A 17,852-nucleotide genomic window follows, 5' to 3' on the forward strand; every position below is an offset into this window, starting at 1 on the left:
TGAGTTTAAAGGTTTTCCCTTTGATAGAAACATATGGGTAACAAAATGTTTCCATATGATGGACTTTTTTCTTTAGTTCACTTTTAAACACCAACAGATTTGCATGCTGAAAACACACAAATATTAAGAGAAGTCTAAGACTTCAAAGTCAGTTCCCCAATAGTTAGAAAATGTAAAAATTAAGGTAGCTTGTTCAAGCTTATATTAGAAAACACAAAGGCTAAAGGAAGACAGATGAGCATTCTCAACTGCAACATTTTCAGTGTGTCATGCATTCCATGTACTTCATTTTTAGGACTCGAAGGAATCTACTGAAACATGTCATTTGGTCCCCTGTTCTCACTGACAACAACATCAACCAACTTCTATCATCAATTAATCAAGCTCTTTGCAGAAAATAGATTTTTTGTGTGTTATAATCTTATGGTTAGGTGGTTCCAAATCAGCAAGAACCAGAGTGAAAAATCTCTGAACCACCCTGAGGCTGTTTGGCTTTGGTTGTCTGTTCTTCCATCAACCTACCTCATTAATATTGTTAACAGAAAATTTGTAAGCAGAAATCACGATCACATTGCATATAGTTCTAAAATAGAAAATACATCAGGAGATTTAGCTTAAATTCACTCATCTTGTTAACAATCTGTATATATTGACATTTTATTCAGTTCTTATTGTAGTATGTCAGCAATAATTCCTTAAGGTCTATGAAAAGCCTTTCACAGTTTTAAATATGAAAGTCTAGAGCAGTACTCTTCTGAAATGGTATTGATCTACATCAATTGCTTTTCTTGAATGCACTGAAGAAATAGTCTGTCCCTAGGAAAGTATACTCTGAGGCTATACATAACTCATATGTGAAATGAAACCAAATGTGAAACCTGGTCTTCATACTATTAAATGAGTTGTTTTGAAAGCTTCTGTATTACTGTAGTTTTTCTGCTTTGAACTGACATAATAGTATCTCCATATGAATAGGCAAAAGCAGACCTGACAATGACCACTGTCAGTAAACTATTAGTGTTTCAAATCTATACACACTGAAAACTTTTGTGACTTCCAATCATCGTCCTCCACTTCATCTCCAAACTAACATAGTTCCACTGGCTTCAGTGCTGACTTAAATCAAATCAATATCCATCCTTTTCATTTTTATGTCATGTTCAATGAAAACATTCCAGAAGCTGAGAGCTGACTTACCATTTTCTTCCAAATACGCCAGAAGGATGCTGCTAGATTCAGTCCCTTCTATGGCATAATCAAGTGCAATGTTTCCATTAACATCTTGCAGCAGCACATTTGCTCCAGCCTACAGACAAGAATTAAAAACATTTTAGGATTTTGTAGCAAAATCTCAAAACACTATTGGGGCTCTTACACATTCCCATTCAAAAACATTTCAAAGCTGGGGGGCTTAGACAGCAGGCTCATTATGACCTGAAACAAAACAAGTCAAACCAAAACACACACAAAAAAGCAAAAACAAAATAGAATGTCAAAAAGGGCTGGCTTTGCTTAGGGCAGCTGCCACTGCTGCCACCCTCACTGCCCAGCCTGTCTTTACTGCACAGATGTCTCAGCTGCTCATCAGCAAGTTTTGGAACCACCACCATTTGCAGCATAGCATTTTAAAGCAAAGAAAGCTGTCACCCATTACAATCTGTCTTAGAACACTCCACAGTAAACAGTAGTGGCTCAAAAGCTGACTGACAAGCAGCACAGACACTTAGGCAGCAGGGACGGGTAGACAGCTGGTAGGGGTAACCTTGTCAGCCAGCCTAACCTCTTATGGCCTCATCCATCAATCCAACCTCAAAGACAACCATCCCTTGCTAAATAAAATTGTCATTTGTCACCAACTGGAGACAATGAAAGTGAGCTTGATGATTTCAGCTGTAGTCCCTAAAGGAGACAACCTAACATTTCAATAAGTTTCATTCAAAATTCAATATAAAGGACAGATGACTAAAAGGAGCCATTAGGAGGGGGAGGCTGGGAATAGATTCATGAAAAGCTTGAAAATCAACTACTAGCACAATAAGAAAATTTCTGGTTTTTTATATTATGTATTTTCTGTATTCTATATTAAATATGTTAGTATAAAAAGTTGCACTATTGAGTACCTTTTTTTTTAAAATAAGAAATCTCTCATTCTTGAAAATATTATAAATGTCTGGGGAACATAAAAGTTTACATTACAGTGAAACATCATGCATCTTCTTTAAGAGGCCATAACTTTAATTCATTTCAATTGTTCTCTCTATGGCTTTTAACTGCAAGTAATTATGAAATATGAGTAACCTCTGGTAAATTTAATTACTTTTCTTACCAGCTTGTATGATAAAAAGTTCATCTAATAAAAATAAGGGGTACCAAGGACAGACTTTCTTAAAACTATAGCAGCAGAGGTCAACAGCAGGAATTATTAATAGAAAATATGACTGCTTCTTTCAGGAGCCTACTCTGCAAGTACTGTATCAAAGGAAAACTCATAATAGGCTCAGCTCTCAGCTCAGGGTGAAATATGACATGAAAAAACAGCAAATTCATGTGGGTTTCATGCCATAAGACTTCAGATGTTGAAGCTGGACTGACAGTCTGAGGTGATTTCCTGGGTTCCCCTTGTAGTGATGAGGGGACATACAGGCATCAAAGAATGACTCACTTCAAGTATCTTAAACACCTCAGATATCTTACTAGACCATATCCTCAAACAGCAAAATAACCTATCCTGGTACAAAGTATACCACTTTCTTTCAGCACCTGTCTTGCTGCAATGGCTGTAAGAGGAACCTAGACAGTAAATTTAGATTAGATGTGTATCTTTTAAATTGATACATAAGATGAGAAGGGTTGGCTCTCATCCTTATTGAAAAGGAATGGAAGGAGACTTACAAGGAAGGAGACTTACAAGATATAAACTTATATTCATTAGAGTGTTAGACAAATAAATTTCTGCTTGCCTGTCCTGCCAGACAAAATTAAAAACATGATCAAAACATCAAAGGATGGATTTGAAGATCATAACACATTTGAAGGATGGCTTACCAACTATTTATTAAACTTGTTCAACTACTAGGAAGCACATTTTTGTTTGTATGCTTTCTACTCAGTGACCCATAAGAGTTTGCTGGTGATGGTAGAATCAGGGAAGTAACACATTTTGGTATTTCGTTGACTCGTATACTATAAAAAAGCATGAAGTCTTGAGGGTATCTGTTCTTCCCTGCATGCAAATATTCACCAGGCAATGTCAGAAGAAGGTCAGGAGGATAAAAACAAACCTACATACATTTTCTTCCTTGTTAAGAAACCAAAAGACCTTTGACTTATTCGATTGAAGAAAAGTAGGATAATTAACTTAGCTAGCAGCACACTTTTCATTCCTTCTCTAAGATGTAATGTAAGAAAGATATAACATGGAATTACTCAGCTCCAAGTAATTTTTATTGGGTAGTTCTATATTAATTCATTTCTTAAGAAATGCTCACAATGAAGGTCAACTTTGGTGACAGCTGTGGCAGAGGAGCTAAGAGAAGCTTTCAGAATTCAGGTAAAGAAGCAATTCTGTACAATTATGTACATTTAAAAGTAGTATCTTGCTTCAAAAAGAAATATTTTGTGGGTTTTAATAGTCAGGATTTTTAATAGTGTATCAACCCTGCCTCCCAGTTTTGTATCATCTGTGAATTTACTGAGGGTATGCTTTGTCTCACTGTCCAGGTGACCTTGTTCATGAAGACCTTGAGCAGGAGTGGACCCACTATTAACCCATGGGGTGAATTGCCTCCAGCTGGACTTTGTGTTGCTGATCACAACCCTCTGGGCCTGGCCACTTGGTCAATTTTCAATCCATCTCACTGCCTCCTTATCTAACACAAACTTTGTCTATGAGGATGCCATGGGAGATCATGTCAAAGTCTTACTACAATAGCGGTAAGTTACATCCACTACTGACCCCTCACCCACCAAGTGAGCCACTACATTGGAGAAGTCTATTTGACTTGTGTGATTTCAGCAAATCTGATTTTAAGAAATGTATTAAATGTTTTAAGAATAGCCACAAACACTGTGATTTGTGAAGTCTGTCCTTGGCTATAAAACAAGTTTCACGTTGAGGAATTTTACTTAATTTATTGGCCAACTAACAAACTTTTAATTATTGATTCTGCTACCAAAAATTAGAAACAGGCAAACAAGGTAACACCTAGAGAACTATACTTGGAGTCCTCTCCAGACACCGCTCTTCCCCTTTCCCATCTCCCATGGGCTACACCTGCAGTGGGCACTGCAGGAGACCGAGGTCAGCACATGGTGGTTTCTCTTCTTTGGTGGCTCCTTGTTTCTTCCTCCACTGCTCTTACATGGGCTCCTTCACTGGCCACAGTCCTGCCAGAGGTGAAACCCTCCCCAGGCCCTCTACCCAGTCCCCGCTTGGGCAGCTCTTTCTCTCCAGCCCTGCTTGCAGCCCCCAGCTGCCAGCATCATGCAGGTTATGCACAGTTCCCAGTTCCAGTGTGCTTAAGAAAGAAAGTCATTCTAGCTACAGAAAGGCAGCAAATTCTACTGTATTTCCCTTCATGTATTGCATGATATCTTGCCAAAAAGCTGTCTGGCAGGTTGTCAGTATGATGCAAACTGTACACACCAGTATTTTGAAGGGCTCATTGTATGGACATTTCTTCCTGTTCAGTCTGACTACACATTCGCTTGCAATACGTTGGAAATTACTCACTATTAAATGTGACACAGACTTTTCAGTTGCTACGGATTTCATTTATTCCCAGGTACCTCTCAGTTAGTTATGACCAGTCATAAAAGCTGATTTGAGATCTTATTTTCTAATTATAATGCAAACTTTCTGCTTAGCTGCTTGTATAATTAAAGACAAGACAGCAATCCCACAGGTGGAGGAAGACATGGTAGAATCTCACACAGATAACTGGTAGGAATTAGAGCAGAGTAAATGAAAGAGACAGGCAAACCAAGCAGCAGAAAAGCAGGAGTCTCAAGCAGAAGTACAGAAAGAGCATGACGAAGGTTTGGAACATGCTGCAAGTAGCAAATGTCATAAATACCATACCTTTGGTTCAAATTCAGATATAGCCAAAACTGTGCCAAAGAATGTGACCACCACTGTTACATATATGACCTTGTAGGTTAGACAATAAGAAAACCAGATATGATAAGAGATGCAGATGGAATTCAGATTATCTCAGTATAGTCCTACTTTGTTCTTAGGTTTCTGTTCATAGCTCTTGAAGAAAATAAGAGGAATACTGTCCCCAGGCTGCTGATATTAGAGTTTCAGAATTTATGTGCATACCTTGTTTATATTAAAAATGCAATTCCATACTTACTCCAATTCAGTTGAAATGTTTAATCCACCCTCTTGAATTCTATATGCAGTGCTTAGTGTACATGAAAAGCTACTGGCTCATGCATTCCCAATACATCCTTATTCTCCAGTCATTTCTCCATAAAAAGATAAATGTATTGCAAAACTTTATCCAACGTATCCCATAAATATAAAAAATATTTTTGAGAAAAACATTTGTCTGCAATGATAAATTGCTTCTATTTTGGAAAGACTGCAGGAGGAATATATTTAAATATATTGTTAAGGAATGTTCCCAAAGACACTAAGTTCAATACGCAGAATGTAAAATGCAACTGCTATGCAGAACAATAGCTATATGTAAAGAGTGCATATGAGAGTGAACTCTGGTGATCGATAACAACCAAGTAGACAGTGCCAGATTTGCACACTATTCCCATGACTAGAAATCAGAGCCTGCTGCCAAAGAGAAAATACCTTTGGCTAGTGAAAGGAAATAAAGTTTCCTTTCTGGTTGCAGAAATTATAACTCTGATATTTCTTTACTCTGCATTTTTCAATCCTGACTTAATTTCTGCCTACTTATTTATTTGTAGAATCTCTGATAGGTTTTCATTTCAGACAAACTGAGTAGCTTAATTTCACAGGTGACACTCCAAATCAGGTACTGAGCTCAGGACAAGTATATCACAAGGTATGTTAGATGTTAACAACTTCACAGTCCCAGTCTATGTGCATACGCCATTTTTTGCCAGCACAAAGCAGTTTGAGAGGACTTCGCATTCAGTGGAAGAGAGATGAACAACTTCAGATTCACTGCAGAGTACACGATACAATGTACATTCCCCCCTATAACTTACCCCATGATCACATCTTTGTGTAGCTAAACTTCTAGCTAATTTAGGATAGTACAAGGAAGAACAACACTTGGCACACCAGGATGTAGCAGGAGCTGAATTCCTTCTTCCCAAATAACATTCCAGAAGGTGGGGAAAGCACCCAATAGCTTCTGAAGTCCAAGAATTATTGGAAAGTTTGATTTGTCAGAACTTACAAAAAAGAGTAACTTCATCACATAGACATGTGAATGGACTGTGAGCACAGCCAGAGTCCTCTACAGGGCTCTGTCTCTACATCAGCTGCATCTTGCAACTTGACCCAAGCGTGAAAGTACTAATACAGTCACAAACTCTTCAGACTATGTTGCTGTAGCCATATGCCAGTGGATCAATGTCCAAACTCCCACTGGTAAAACAAGAGCTGAGTTTAGTCCATATTCTACATCTGGGAAGCCTAACTAGTGATATTGTTAATTCTCAAGTTAACAATTTATTTTTAATTTTCGCCATCAATCTTTTTTTTTTTTTTTTTTTTTAAAGAATTAATTGGAATGTAAAAATCAATCTAGCATGCACGGGGCAAGCCTTTAGTTAAATATCTTGAAACTTCCTTCTGTGCAACAGACGTAGGTTTATCCACGCTATTTACTAGCTGGCTCATAATCCTTGCTACTCCTTCTTATTCCCAGTGTTTCTTATGCATCTTATCTCATGATTCCCAAATCAGAAATATATCTACTTATCAGTTCTTGAAAAAGAACAAGGACCTGGGAATCTCCATTCTGAGAAATGTGTCCTTTACAGATTTAAAATTTCTTTCATTCTATCTCTCTGATTCTGCAACATTTTGTGTATCAGCAGCCTAACTTCATCAGAGTAGATGATAACCGCATTCTCCGAATACTTTATTGGCAAAATTAAAGGCAGTTTTGTAGGAAGAAGTGCTGTGGAAAGGGTTTGGGCATGTCTCTGCCTACATACTATCTCTTACTTTGCTCCCCAGGTAGGATGCTACAGTTTATGCACCCAGGGGATTTTGTGCACACAAGGGTTAGCTGGTTGAACTGCATTCTGAACCAGAGTCAGCATCCATTCATTTTAGGTGGAAGCCAGGTAAGCTCCAGAAAGTTTTAGTATGATCTACTGGAATTCAAGCTTAAAGTCCTCTATTCTGTTGCATGCTTTAAATTATTCTTCCAAATTCGCGTTCCACACAGGTTATTTAAATGTCACAAATAACTAAGTAATTTAGCTTTATTTGTATAGTAGAAAGTTCCAGGTGTGTTATTAAAAAAAAAAGTTTTCTCCTGGTAAAAGGTTTCTGCACAATTGTCACTATGGTCCAAGTACTCCATAGTATCCTAGCCTTGTGCAATTTGTGTAGTTACCCACCAATTCCCTCACAAAACCTAATTTTTGATATCTATTTATATTCTGATTTATATTTATATTTATATTAGTAATCTGGTTTTATTCCATTACACATACACCAGATATATATATAAAGGTATACATTTACATGTGTGTAAAAGTACCAAAATTTACATAGTATTTCTCTCTTTTATGTTAACCACTGTTTCCAAAAGGGAAAGATGAGCATTTTTTCAATAACAGCTTGGACGATTCACTTTTTCTTCATTTTTTTTTTTAATAGAACCACATGATTTACAAACTATTCCTTCTTATGAGATGACATTAACCATCTAAACAGACCAAGACCAAATGTAGTTCATCACAAAACATTTATGGTATTTTACTTCCTGTAATGTGAGTAGTTACATTTTACCCCCTTATTGATTTACTTCTTCATATTAATTCCATTAAAAGGTTTTGCACATTGAAGGATGTCCAAAGTTTACATGCAGACATATGCATGATCTCATGTATACTATGGTTATTGTGCAAATGGTACATCCTTCCAAAAGCCCTTAGTATGCTATCAGTTATAAAGAAAGCAACAATAATCAGGACATAACACTATTTGCTTGCAAACAAGGAAGTATACAGAAAATCACACATGTTCATGGGCTCCCTGGTGCCATGTGATCTTGCTCTCCAACCTCAAAGGCTTGCAGAAATTTCCATTTAAGATAACAAATCCCAGAAATCTAGCTAGCTTCTTTTTGCATGGCTACTATTGAACTTGTTTTGGCTCTCATTCATTAACAAAGTGAAAGAGATGAAGTTGCTCTACACAGTACCACATTTTAGGTCATTGGCACTGGATCTCAGTTTTCGCAAATGCATCATGCTATGCAGAACAGGAATAGATCTCAACGCAGGTCTCAAAAAAAGTCAAAGACTTCTCCACATTAGCAAACCACAAACAATGAAATAAAAGATTAAATGAGATTGAGCAGCTGCTCTCAGTTCAAAAGCATGTTTTCCTTCCAACTTATTTCAACAACAGATTTTCTGTAGGCAGGAAATCATTTCACAGAAATAACAATTTAGTTACTAGAAGAGCTGGGGAATTGGGGGAGGGGGAGGTGGGAAGAGTTTTTTAGTGATTATAATTATAGACCTTCCGTTGACAGTTCTCCTATGTGTTCCAATCATAATCCAGGTTTACCTGCTTACAAAGAAGCAAACTGACACACACATGCTGAGTTACTACTTATGTTTTCTCTTGTTAGGTATAGAACAATGTAGAAACTATTTTACTAAATCTAGATTGTCTCTGAGAATGCAGATTGCAGTGTTAATAGTTTCATTTTAATTTTTTATACATAAATCTTTAAGGAAGCCCCTTCCCATTGACATCACAGATTCTTAAGATATTTGGGATATAGTTTATAGATTTCTATCAACTCCAGAGTAAAACAAGGATTCCTGTTTCAGAACAAAAGGTCAAAAGAAGCCCATGAAAAAGCCAACTCTCTTCCCCTGAGCAGATTCAGGACTAGGAGTCTACCATGCAGTTTACCTTTTTCTAAATTTTTAGCTTTATTCCTCCTCCCCCTGGGCTTGACAGGAAAGGGAAGCGGGATCACAAATGTTTATAAGCCATCTATAGAGATATGAAAGTTCCATTATAGCCCATGGTACACAGTGCAATCACATCAAAACTGCTGTAGCTTCTGTTTAGGATTTAATAACCCTTAATGTAGCTTGCCAAAAGAAAAGAAAACATACTCCCTTTATGGAACACAGGAGTGGGACTGATAGAAAACCATTCCCCAAACACGAATAGCTGCTATACAACTAATCCTAGCAGTCTCTTTTCTTTTATACATCTCAAAGGAAAACAGATAAATAAAAATTTCAGCTGTCCAAAAGCAACATTTCACAAGCCTGTTCTTCATCATTTTTAGAGCAGTTTCTATCACTGCAACCTGAGGGGACACACCTGATCTTCGATTAAATGGGAATTTCAGTAAGTCAAGACTGATGGCTTGAGCTTCAAAGTACTATGTTTTACAAATAATAAACTATAACTTCTATCAGGCAGTTAAGTTACTTGCAGGTAGTTATGTTCCACATCCAGACACCACCCCCCAACCATAATGGATACCAGACCTAGGCAAAATGTGTCCAAAATAGTAGGTTTTCCTCAGTGAATTCTTATTTATTGAAACCTGACCTTTTAAATGTATTGAAGAAATGCAAACAGCAGTCTCATCATGTAGGAATTTACAAATTGAAAATATTTTCTTCCTTTCTTTCCAGAATGTCTCTTAGCAAATAATCTGAGTGAGATCCCAAACTCCATACAGCACTTCAGAAGTAAAATCTATGGATCACAAATCAAAATAAACACTGAAAAAGTCTAACTGCATCTTCCACGCTTGCAATTTGATACGCTAACAAATGTTCTGTGCATGCTTTACTTGGGCTTGTAGCTACAGAGAAAGCGAAGGGAACAAATCCTCCTGCTCAGCTGATTTCCTTCATAGCAGAGCATCATGTTAAGGCATATTCATGAAAACAAGTTCTACCTTAGTACAAATAGAGAAACCTCTTGCTTTCTTTAAAACGGACTTGCAGAGAACACAGTTCTGTGAAGTGGGCTGGCCCAAAGCACCAGCTAGAGAACTTCTTCTGTCACCTCGGGTCAGTGTTTAACTGCAGCTCACTTGAAGCAGAATTTCTCACCTCTCAGAGAGGAAAGATGTTGATCATCTGTCTACAGCCTTTGTTCTATTTCAGGGTTTTAGACTCTGTAAGAGTTACTACTGTCTATAAATCTATGCCTGCCATATTACCAAAATTATTCTTTCACAAGAAGCAGGAACTGTCTGCCATCTGGATGAGCTTAACTTGTGATATAAGTAAAGGCTTGAATTCATTTTCGACATGCCTGATCCCACATCATAAAAACACAAACACAAAGCTCAATCCCTTATGCCCGTGACAATGCAGCCAACAGAACCAAAGCTGAATTCAGTGCCTTGTAAGTGCCCTCTGGGCACATAAAATAAACTGAAGAGGAGAGACCACATATCTCCAAAAAGACACTTTAAAGGAAATCAGGAGACAACTCAGTGCTCAAAATTTTCTGCCAATATGCTTATAAAATTGCTAAAACATATGCGTTTACATTAAGATAAATATATGCTATGCCATTACTACTTATTTTTTCCCTCATAGCTCCCTCAGAAAAGTTGGAAATTCACTTATGCTTGTGTAAGTAAAGTATTTCAGCTGCCTTATGGATACAAGTTCTTTAATTCACAGCACTTTTGGATTCTGTGTGACAGAAATGGGCACCAAAATCTGAATATGCAACTTCTGGTCAAAACAGACTTTTCTGTTATAATCTAGAAATTAGGATTTATAGATGCATGCCAATGTGCATAAAAAACATCACAGCATTCCAAAAATCCCAGTCATCTTAACTTCGGACATGCTGGTTAAGAAAGGATGAATAAATGTGCCAATACACTGGCTGTTTATAAAAAGCATCATGTAGATCTACACGTATAAGATCACCAATGCCTAAAGAACCAACCAATTTTATTTGAAAATGTGCTTTAAAATCATCAAAGTTCTGAAATTATTTTGATAAAAATTTCATAAAATTTCAATAAGGCATTTTTTTCCTTAAACTAACAGAATGCAGGCAATATCAGTTCACAGAAAGGGTTTTCAGTAGAGTTAAAAAAAAAATACTGTCATGGCACATATTACAGATTGCTTGACAGGCATAGTCTGTTCAACTAATGCATTCAGAAGATAAAAGAATTAGCACTGATGACTGAAAACTAAAGACCAACATTCTCCCATCTGTTTGTGCACCATGGGGACTTAAATTCCGCCCATCAGCTGGAAGGCATGTAAAAGGCAAATAAAATCCTGCTCAGTTCCAGTACTGAACACTTCTGATAACACTGCAAAAATATAGTATGTTTTCAATAACATCTTTTGAAGTAAAAATACATGTAAGCATACAGTTAGGTGATGAAAAATTAAAATCTACTAACCCAGAAGCTATCAAACAAAAAATAAAGTACATTTCTCAAGTTATCACTATTTCCATGCCCTAGCACTACTCTATTTATGAGGATTTGTGAACATTCTATTCATTCTAAATGCATACAGATACTTGGATCTTAATTAGTTGGCACGTAATCTTTCATGGTTTTTCCTCGTATTCTGACTCCTAGCATACACCACCAAAGTTTCTTAGAATTTAAGGTCTTAATTTCTAAACTAAATAAAGTCTGGTTTCCTTAACTTAGCTTTATCTCGAGGGATTATTTATACTTCCTCTCTTCACCAACCTAAATCTCTGAAAACAGAATCATCAAGTTGGTTTGAATAGAAATTGGAAGGACAGAATTATTTTTGTTATATCCATTTGTTTCTTTGCTTCCATACTTCATTCTGCATTTTTCCAACAACTTCATCTAATCATTCTCAACGTACTCAAAATCTGTAACTTGAATGCATGACAAAATTTTGCCGTACAATTTAAACTCTAATTGAATCAGCCTCGGTATGTCTTCTTGATGTGTAATCACTGCTGGTTTTAAATCTATGAGGAAAGAGGCCATAACTACATATTTTTTCTTGCTCTTGTTGGCTAGATGTCAGGTCAGGGATGGAACACTTCAGCTTAGGCACGGTGTAGGGCAAACGAAGCTACAGGGTTTTTGGTGTGACACTCATTTCCATCAACAAGCTTGGACCATGGACAGAACATGTTCAAGTCCAGTACTAGGGCTCCCGCATAGTCATGAATTTAAACATCCAGTTCTTTAGTCTCTGCACATAAGCTTTATTCAAACAGAAATTACAGGAACCAATCTTGCTCTCAAGATATGCTCTTCTCTTAAAGTAATCAACATTTCTATATTATATTAGCCAAAAGATTGCCTTGTATTAAAAAAAAAAAAAAGTATATTGAAGAGCAGCTAGTGAACAACTTTATATCCATGATTCTCATCTCTAAAGACAAGCATGACATAAAAAAGAACAATATATGTGTTTATTTATTTATTTATTTATTTATTTCTTCATGGGGGTACCTCTAGGGTCAAAATACTTGTTGCATGGTTTTAGCGAGGGCTTTTCAGAAAAAAAGGCAAAAAGATGAGGCACTAAAGTATCAGGAGGGTGCTAAAAGCATGAAGAAGCTCCTTTTTGTTTAGTATGTGGAAAAAAGAAGAGTTTAATTAGGATAATTATATGAATTAGATGGACAAATTTGAACATCACAATAATAAGCTAAGACATAATTTAGCTTTTTAATGAAATAATTTTCTTTGAAGGTAAGCAAAAATTGAGAATAAATCTCAGAATATATTTTCTCACTGTAATTTAGTATTTATACTGAAAGCTGAGGAAAACTAAATAAGTGACAATAAAAAAATTAAAGCAAAATCTATTTGCTTGATATTATACCACAAAGAAAAGTTCTCTTTGCCAAGAACAGCATTCAGTTCTATTTTTAAGCCGCTGCAGCAAAAATGTAAAAGATCAGAACGAGGTCAACAAAAAGGGTGGTTGAAGTACAGGAGGATGGGTATTTGACTTGATATTGCCAGCTCTCAAATTATTTGGCAAGAAAAGGGAATTAGAAGGGAGCCTTCAAAGAGCATTGATGACTAAAGACTAAAATTTCCCCATCTGCTTGTGCACATGGGACTTGCACACTCCCCATCAGTCGCAGAGCTTATGGAAAAAAATGAAATTATTCAAGCACTGAATGCCTCTGATAAGAGTATAGGAGCACACTTTCTTCTCATTTTTATTTTAATTGTAATCATTAAAAATTATGACAGGCACGCAGAAAAATGATCAGTCCCTGTCTCATAATACTGCAACAAAAGGTCACTTTATGAAATCATTGCCTTTTATTTTAAGAACAAATAGAATTAAATTCTCCTTCACACAGCAAGGAATGAGCCTTTGGAATTCTCTGTCAAAAAGTCTTTAAATCTGACACTACAGTTAGAGTTAGAAGTTACTTAGTAACTATTAATAAAGCTTGTAATTACATACGGTCAACCCAATCTCAGGAGATGAAAAGATCACTCCCTGGGGTTAGTAAGAACTGTCATTTGTGTACAACACTGGACAGTCAGTAAGGCCCAATTTTATTGTAGGCAAAATGGGGATAGGACTCCTCTGACTATGGTACTGCTAACTATAGGACACAAAGAGGAAAATAGGCCAGCAAGTATTACTTTTACTAATGTTTCCTACTGAGTTCCATGTGTGTGTGCATATATATATGAATATATATATATAGGGAAGTATTTGTACATATATATGCATACCTATATATACATACACTCCACACAAAACAGCTGCACAGAGTTCTGACTCATAGATTCACTCAAAGGGTTTCTGACTCTGCTGAAGGCAGAACAAACAAAACCAGAACATGAAGGAAGCTGATTGTGGTGGCTCAGTAAAGACTGGAAACTGATTTTGAGGAGCTGGCAGCTCAATTTAAAAAACATAAATGGTGGAAAATCTAACTAGGGACAAAAGTGAAGACCCTGTTTAACATGATGGTCTTCTCCTTACTCGTGTGGGAAGCCAGTCTTCCCATCTATGCACACTGTCATATCCATTAATGTATTTATGCAGCTTGGAAAATACAGATGCTGAATGTTCTGATTTTCAATATCCATTCCATCTTGAGATTATGTACACACACACAAATAGATATATATGTGTATATATATATCAATTAAGTAAGCTTCAAATGGCACATGGAAATAAACAGCACTACTTCAGGCATGACATTAGATATTATCATTTTACTAAAGCAGAGAAAAAGTAGAAGCCCACATTAATGCATATACATGTACAGTGAAAATAAAGAAAATTCTGTACTACATGTATCTGGTATAAAAAGCATGAGATTAAACAGCACATAATAAATTATAGCTGTGCACAGCGTATAGTGTCTGCAAAGATTAATCCATTCATTTCACACAAGGAACTAAGAGTACAAACCTGCTAATTTAACCCAGTTAATTTGCATTTTTGTTATGAGACAGATTCATTGTTTTGATTGATAACATCAACATATTCCCAGTGTACAGGGAAGGGACTGTATAGCAGCTTAATCTGCACTCAGGGTGATGCTGTCCTGCTGGTTAGTAATTAAATCTATACACTCTACAAACAAGGCATCGTGTGAAATACCAAATGTATTTAGGAAATTTAGTATGCCAGTCATCTCAATACAGAAGACCTGGCTTCTCAGAACACCAGCGTGTAATTAGAGAACTTGCCAGACAAGCAGATTAACCTGTTATTGTCCTGTGTGTGGGTAATAGATAACGTGCAGCGGATATCAAAAACTACCAGCTGTAAAAAGTAGCAACTTGCTGTATGGGACTGCAGTATCCTGAAACAACCATGGGAAATAGACACCCCATGACAAACTTTCTCATTGTTTATAGGAAAAGGAAAACATACACTTATAACTCCTTATAATACAAGCATAGCCACAGCCCACATTTATAAATTAATCAAACATAAGATTCTAGGTTTATTTGGAAAAAAATCCTCTCAATCAGTTATTGCATATATTGGAAAAGTGTTAGAATTTTACAGAAAGTTGAAACAAATCAAGGATTTATCTATATGTTTTATTAGACAGATTTTTTTATCAGTGTTCACACAGTGTAATCTTAGTAATAAATGATGAGGTGACAGGCACCTATCATCTTCCTATCAATCGCCTTGCACAACAACATTTGTCCATAATCATTCTCTCTGGTCTTCATCCCAACAAATACATTTTCCTAACCTCCAATATTCTCATAATTTTTATTAATATCCTTCTTCCCAACAAATACAATATCGGTAATCTGCAGTATTTATTTTAATTCAACAAATACTTTTCATCTTTTAACATTTTGGAAAAATGTTATTTACTCTGTTTTAAAAGTTTGCAATATATCATAGTTTCTAATGAGAGTCATTTGAAATGAAGGCAAGTCTGTTTTGATAAACTTTGATTTTTACATAACTGAAGATACAGCTGTTATTCAGAAATCATATAAGAAGCCACTTTTTCCTGTGCTTTCGTATTCTATCTTTGAAACACATTTTCCAGCATCCTTTTAGCCTTTTGGCCCTGCAGACAGCAACCACATCTTGCTCAAGCTCATTATAAAAACCAAACAAAAAATAAGCGACATCCAACTTCTTACTATTTTGCAGTTCGTGTCCTTAACTCCTACACTTCATTATACATCCCAGTCTCATTATCTTACTTTGTTCTGCGCTCAACTGAATGAATTACTTTTTTTGCACACAGTTCACACCAGTTATTCTACATTTGGGAAGTCAATGTTTTTCTCCACCTTTCCTATTCTAATTGAAAAGTCTTCAGAAACCATGTGCAAACATGAACCTTTTACTGACCCTCATGTCACCTCATTTATTACCTCTACTAACCCTGCACTGTTATAATTTACCTAAACCATCTGCTTTCAATATGTGAGCCAGTTTTTCCTGCAGCATTTTTTTTTTTCAATGACTTTACACATCAGTCTTTCTGGTGGCATATCAAGACAAGTTGCCCTTGAATTTTTGATAAATTGTAGTCGTGCTGCATTTTCCCCTACTAGCTCACTCAGAACTTCGAGAATTCATGAAGATTCATTTGATGGGGTTTTTTTTATAGGTTCATGCCCCCAAGACCTTCTAAATTATGCATTACAAACTATGTCATTGTGATATTTCATTCCAATGTTTCCCAAATGAAAACACACAAAAAGCCATATAAGACTGAGGAGGGAGTGTGTTTGTGTGAGGGTTTTTTGAGCATTGGGGGACAGTTCTATGCAAAAAATAACACGGTATCAACTTACCTAAAAGAATACTCTTTTTTTACTTTTTTTTTTTTATTTTATTTTCCAAAAGACAGCAGCTGACAAGATCCTCCTGAAGTCCGGGAATCACATCTACCATCCTTGTCATTGCTCTATTTTACTAAAAATGTGAAGATGCTGCAAGGTTCAGCCATTTGCTGTGAGATACTAATTTTTCTTAGCCTCAAGAAAAGGGTGATGGAGAGAAGTCTCAGATGGTCAGATGTATGTTTGCAGCTTACTGTGGCTAATTACAGAAAGAAGGTAATTAATTACAGAAAGAAGGTAAGAGAAAAAATAACTGAAGGAGTTTCATCTGTGTTGAACATTTCACAGTTTCCAGGAGCACCTAAACAAAAAAGCAAATGAAATCTTTCCTTACAACTGGAGGGCAGTGACATAGATCTGGGTAGGCAAATGTCCCCGTCACAGGAAATACAGTATATACATATGTCCTGCATCATTAGATCTAACACCAATGGCACACTGAAAATCATTGCAAACACGTTGTTCAACCCACTAAGCTGCCAAAACCACCTTTTTCCCTGCAGACTCCCCTTTCTAGACTTCAAGAGAGAAAATAAAATACATTTTCTAGTAGATTTACAGCTGGCTGATCTCCAGATATATGTATATTTGTTTATAAATTCTAAACATGTACCACTGTACTAACATATTATGTACATCATAAAACATATACAGAAATAGAAAACAAAAATGACTGAGATAAAGATAAAATAAAGAATATTTGAAATAATTTTTACTTTATTAATGGTATAAAAACATTTTTGCTCTATTAATACTAATATCTTGATATGAGAACAATGTGATTGAATATGCTTCATTTTAAAAAAATTGATTTAACTCTTTATGATACAGTGATTCAAAGGTCTGGTTCTACGTTCAGTTTACTTCGCTTGGTTTTAATGTCTGTCATAGCTGGAAAAGATAGCTCACAGAAATATACAGATCCAAATGGAAGACACGCATTGTTGGTGGTGCTTATTAAATTATGATACTTATTTTTCAACCCCATCTACCAATCAAACAAAGGTTTTTATTGAAATTTGGCTAAGAAATTCCCATTTCACCTATGAGACATGCAGTGAGTGAACTTCAGGTGGGGTGCCAGCTCTGTAACCCCAGAATCCTTTCTTACCCCAGTCTGAGCAGCTGCTCCATCAATGGAGGAACTCAACAGGAACTGTTAAATAATTTCAAGCAAATGTCACCAGAAGATTGTCTTATAGTGCTTTTCTTTTCTCTTTGCAATTCTTTTAATTATTTCCCTGATTAATCAAGCTCCTTCACCGGCATATTTCTCATATGTTGGCATTTTCATACGTCTTATTCCAATAGTATTCATGTTTATGAAGCAGTTTGCAGTTTCTCTTA

General features: G+C 36.2%; 1 protein-coding gene across 1 annotated transcript in view; it reads right to left on the reverse strand.

Moving 5' to 3' along the window:
* The window catches only part of MYO16 (myosin XVI), a gene marked incomplete at both ends in the record, with an annotated part of 300,394 nt that overhangs the window by 223,511 nt on the left and 59,031 nt on the right, over nt 1–17,852 (reverse strand). The window contains 1 exon segment of the mRNA XM_080343675.1: nt 1,198–1,306. Coding sequence (XP_080199801.1) covers nt 1,198–1,306 — 109 coding nt within the window.

Source organism: Nesoenas mayeri (genome assembly GCF_963082525.1).
Source record: "Nesoenas mayeri genome assembly, chromosome: 1".
In the NCBI taxonomy this organism is placed as follows: domain Eukaryota; kingdom Metazoa; phylum Chordata; class Aves; order Columbiformes; family Columbidae; genus Nesoenas; species Nesoenas mayeri.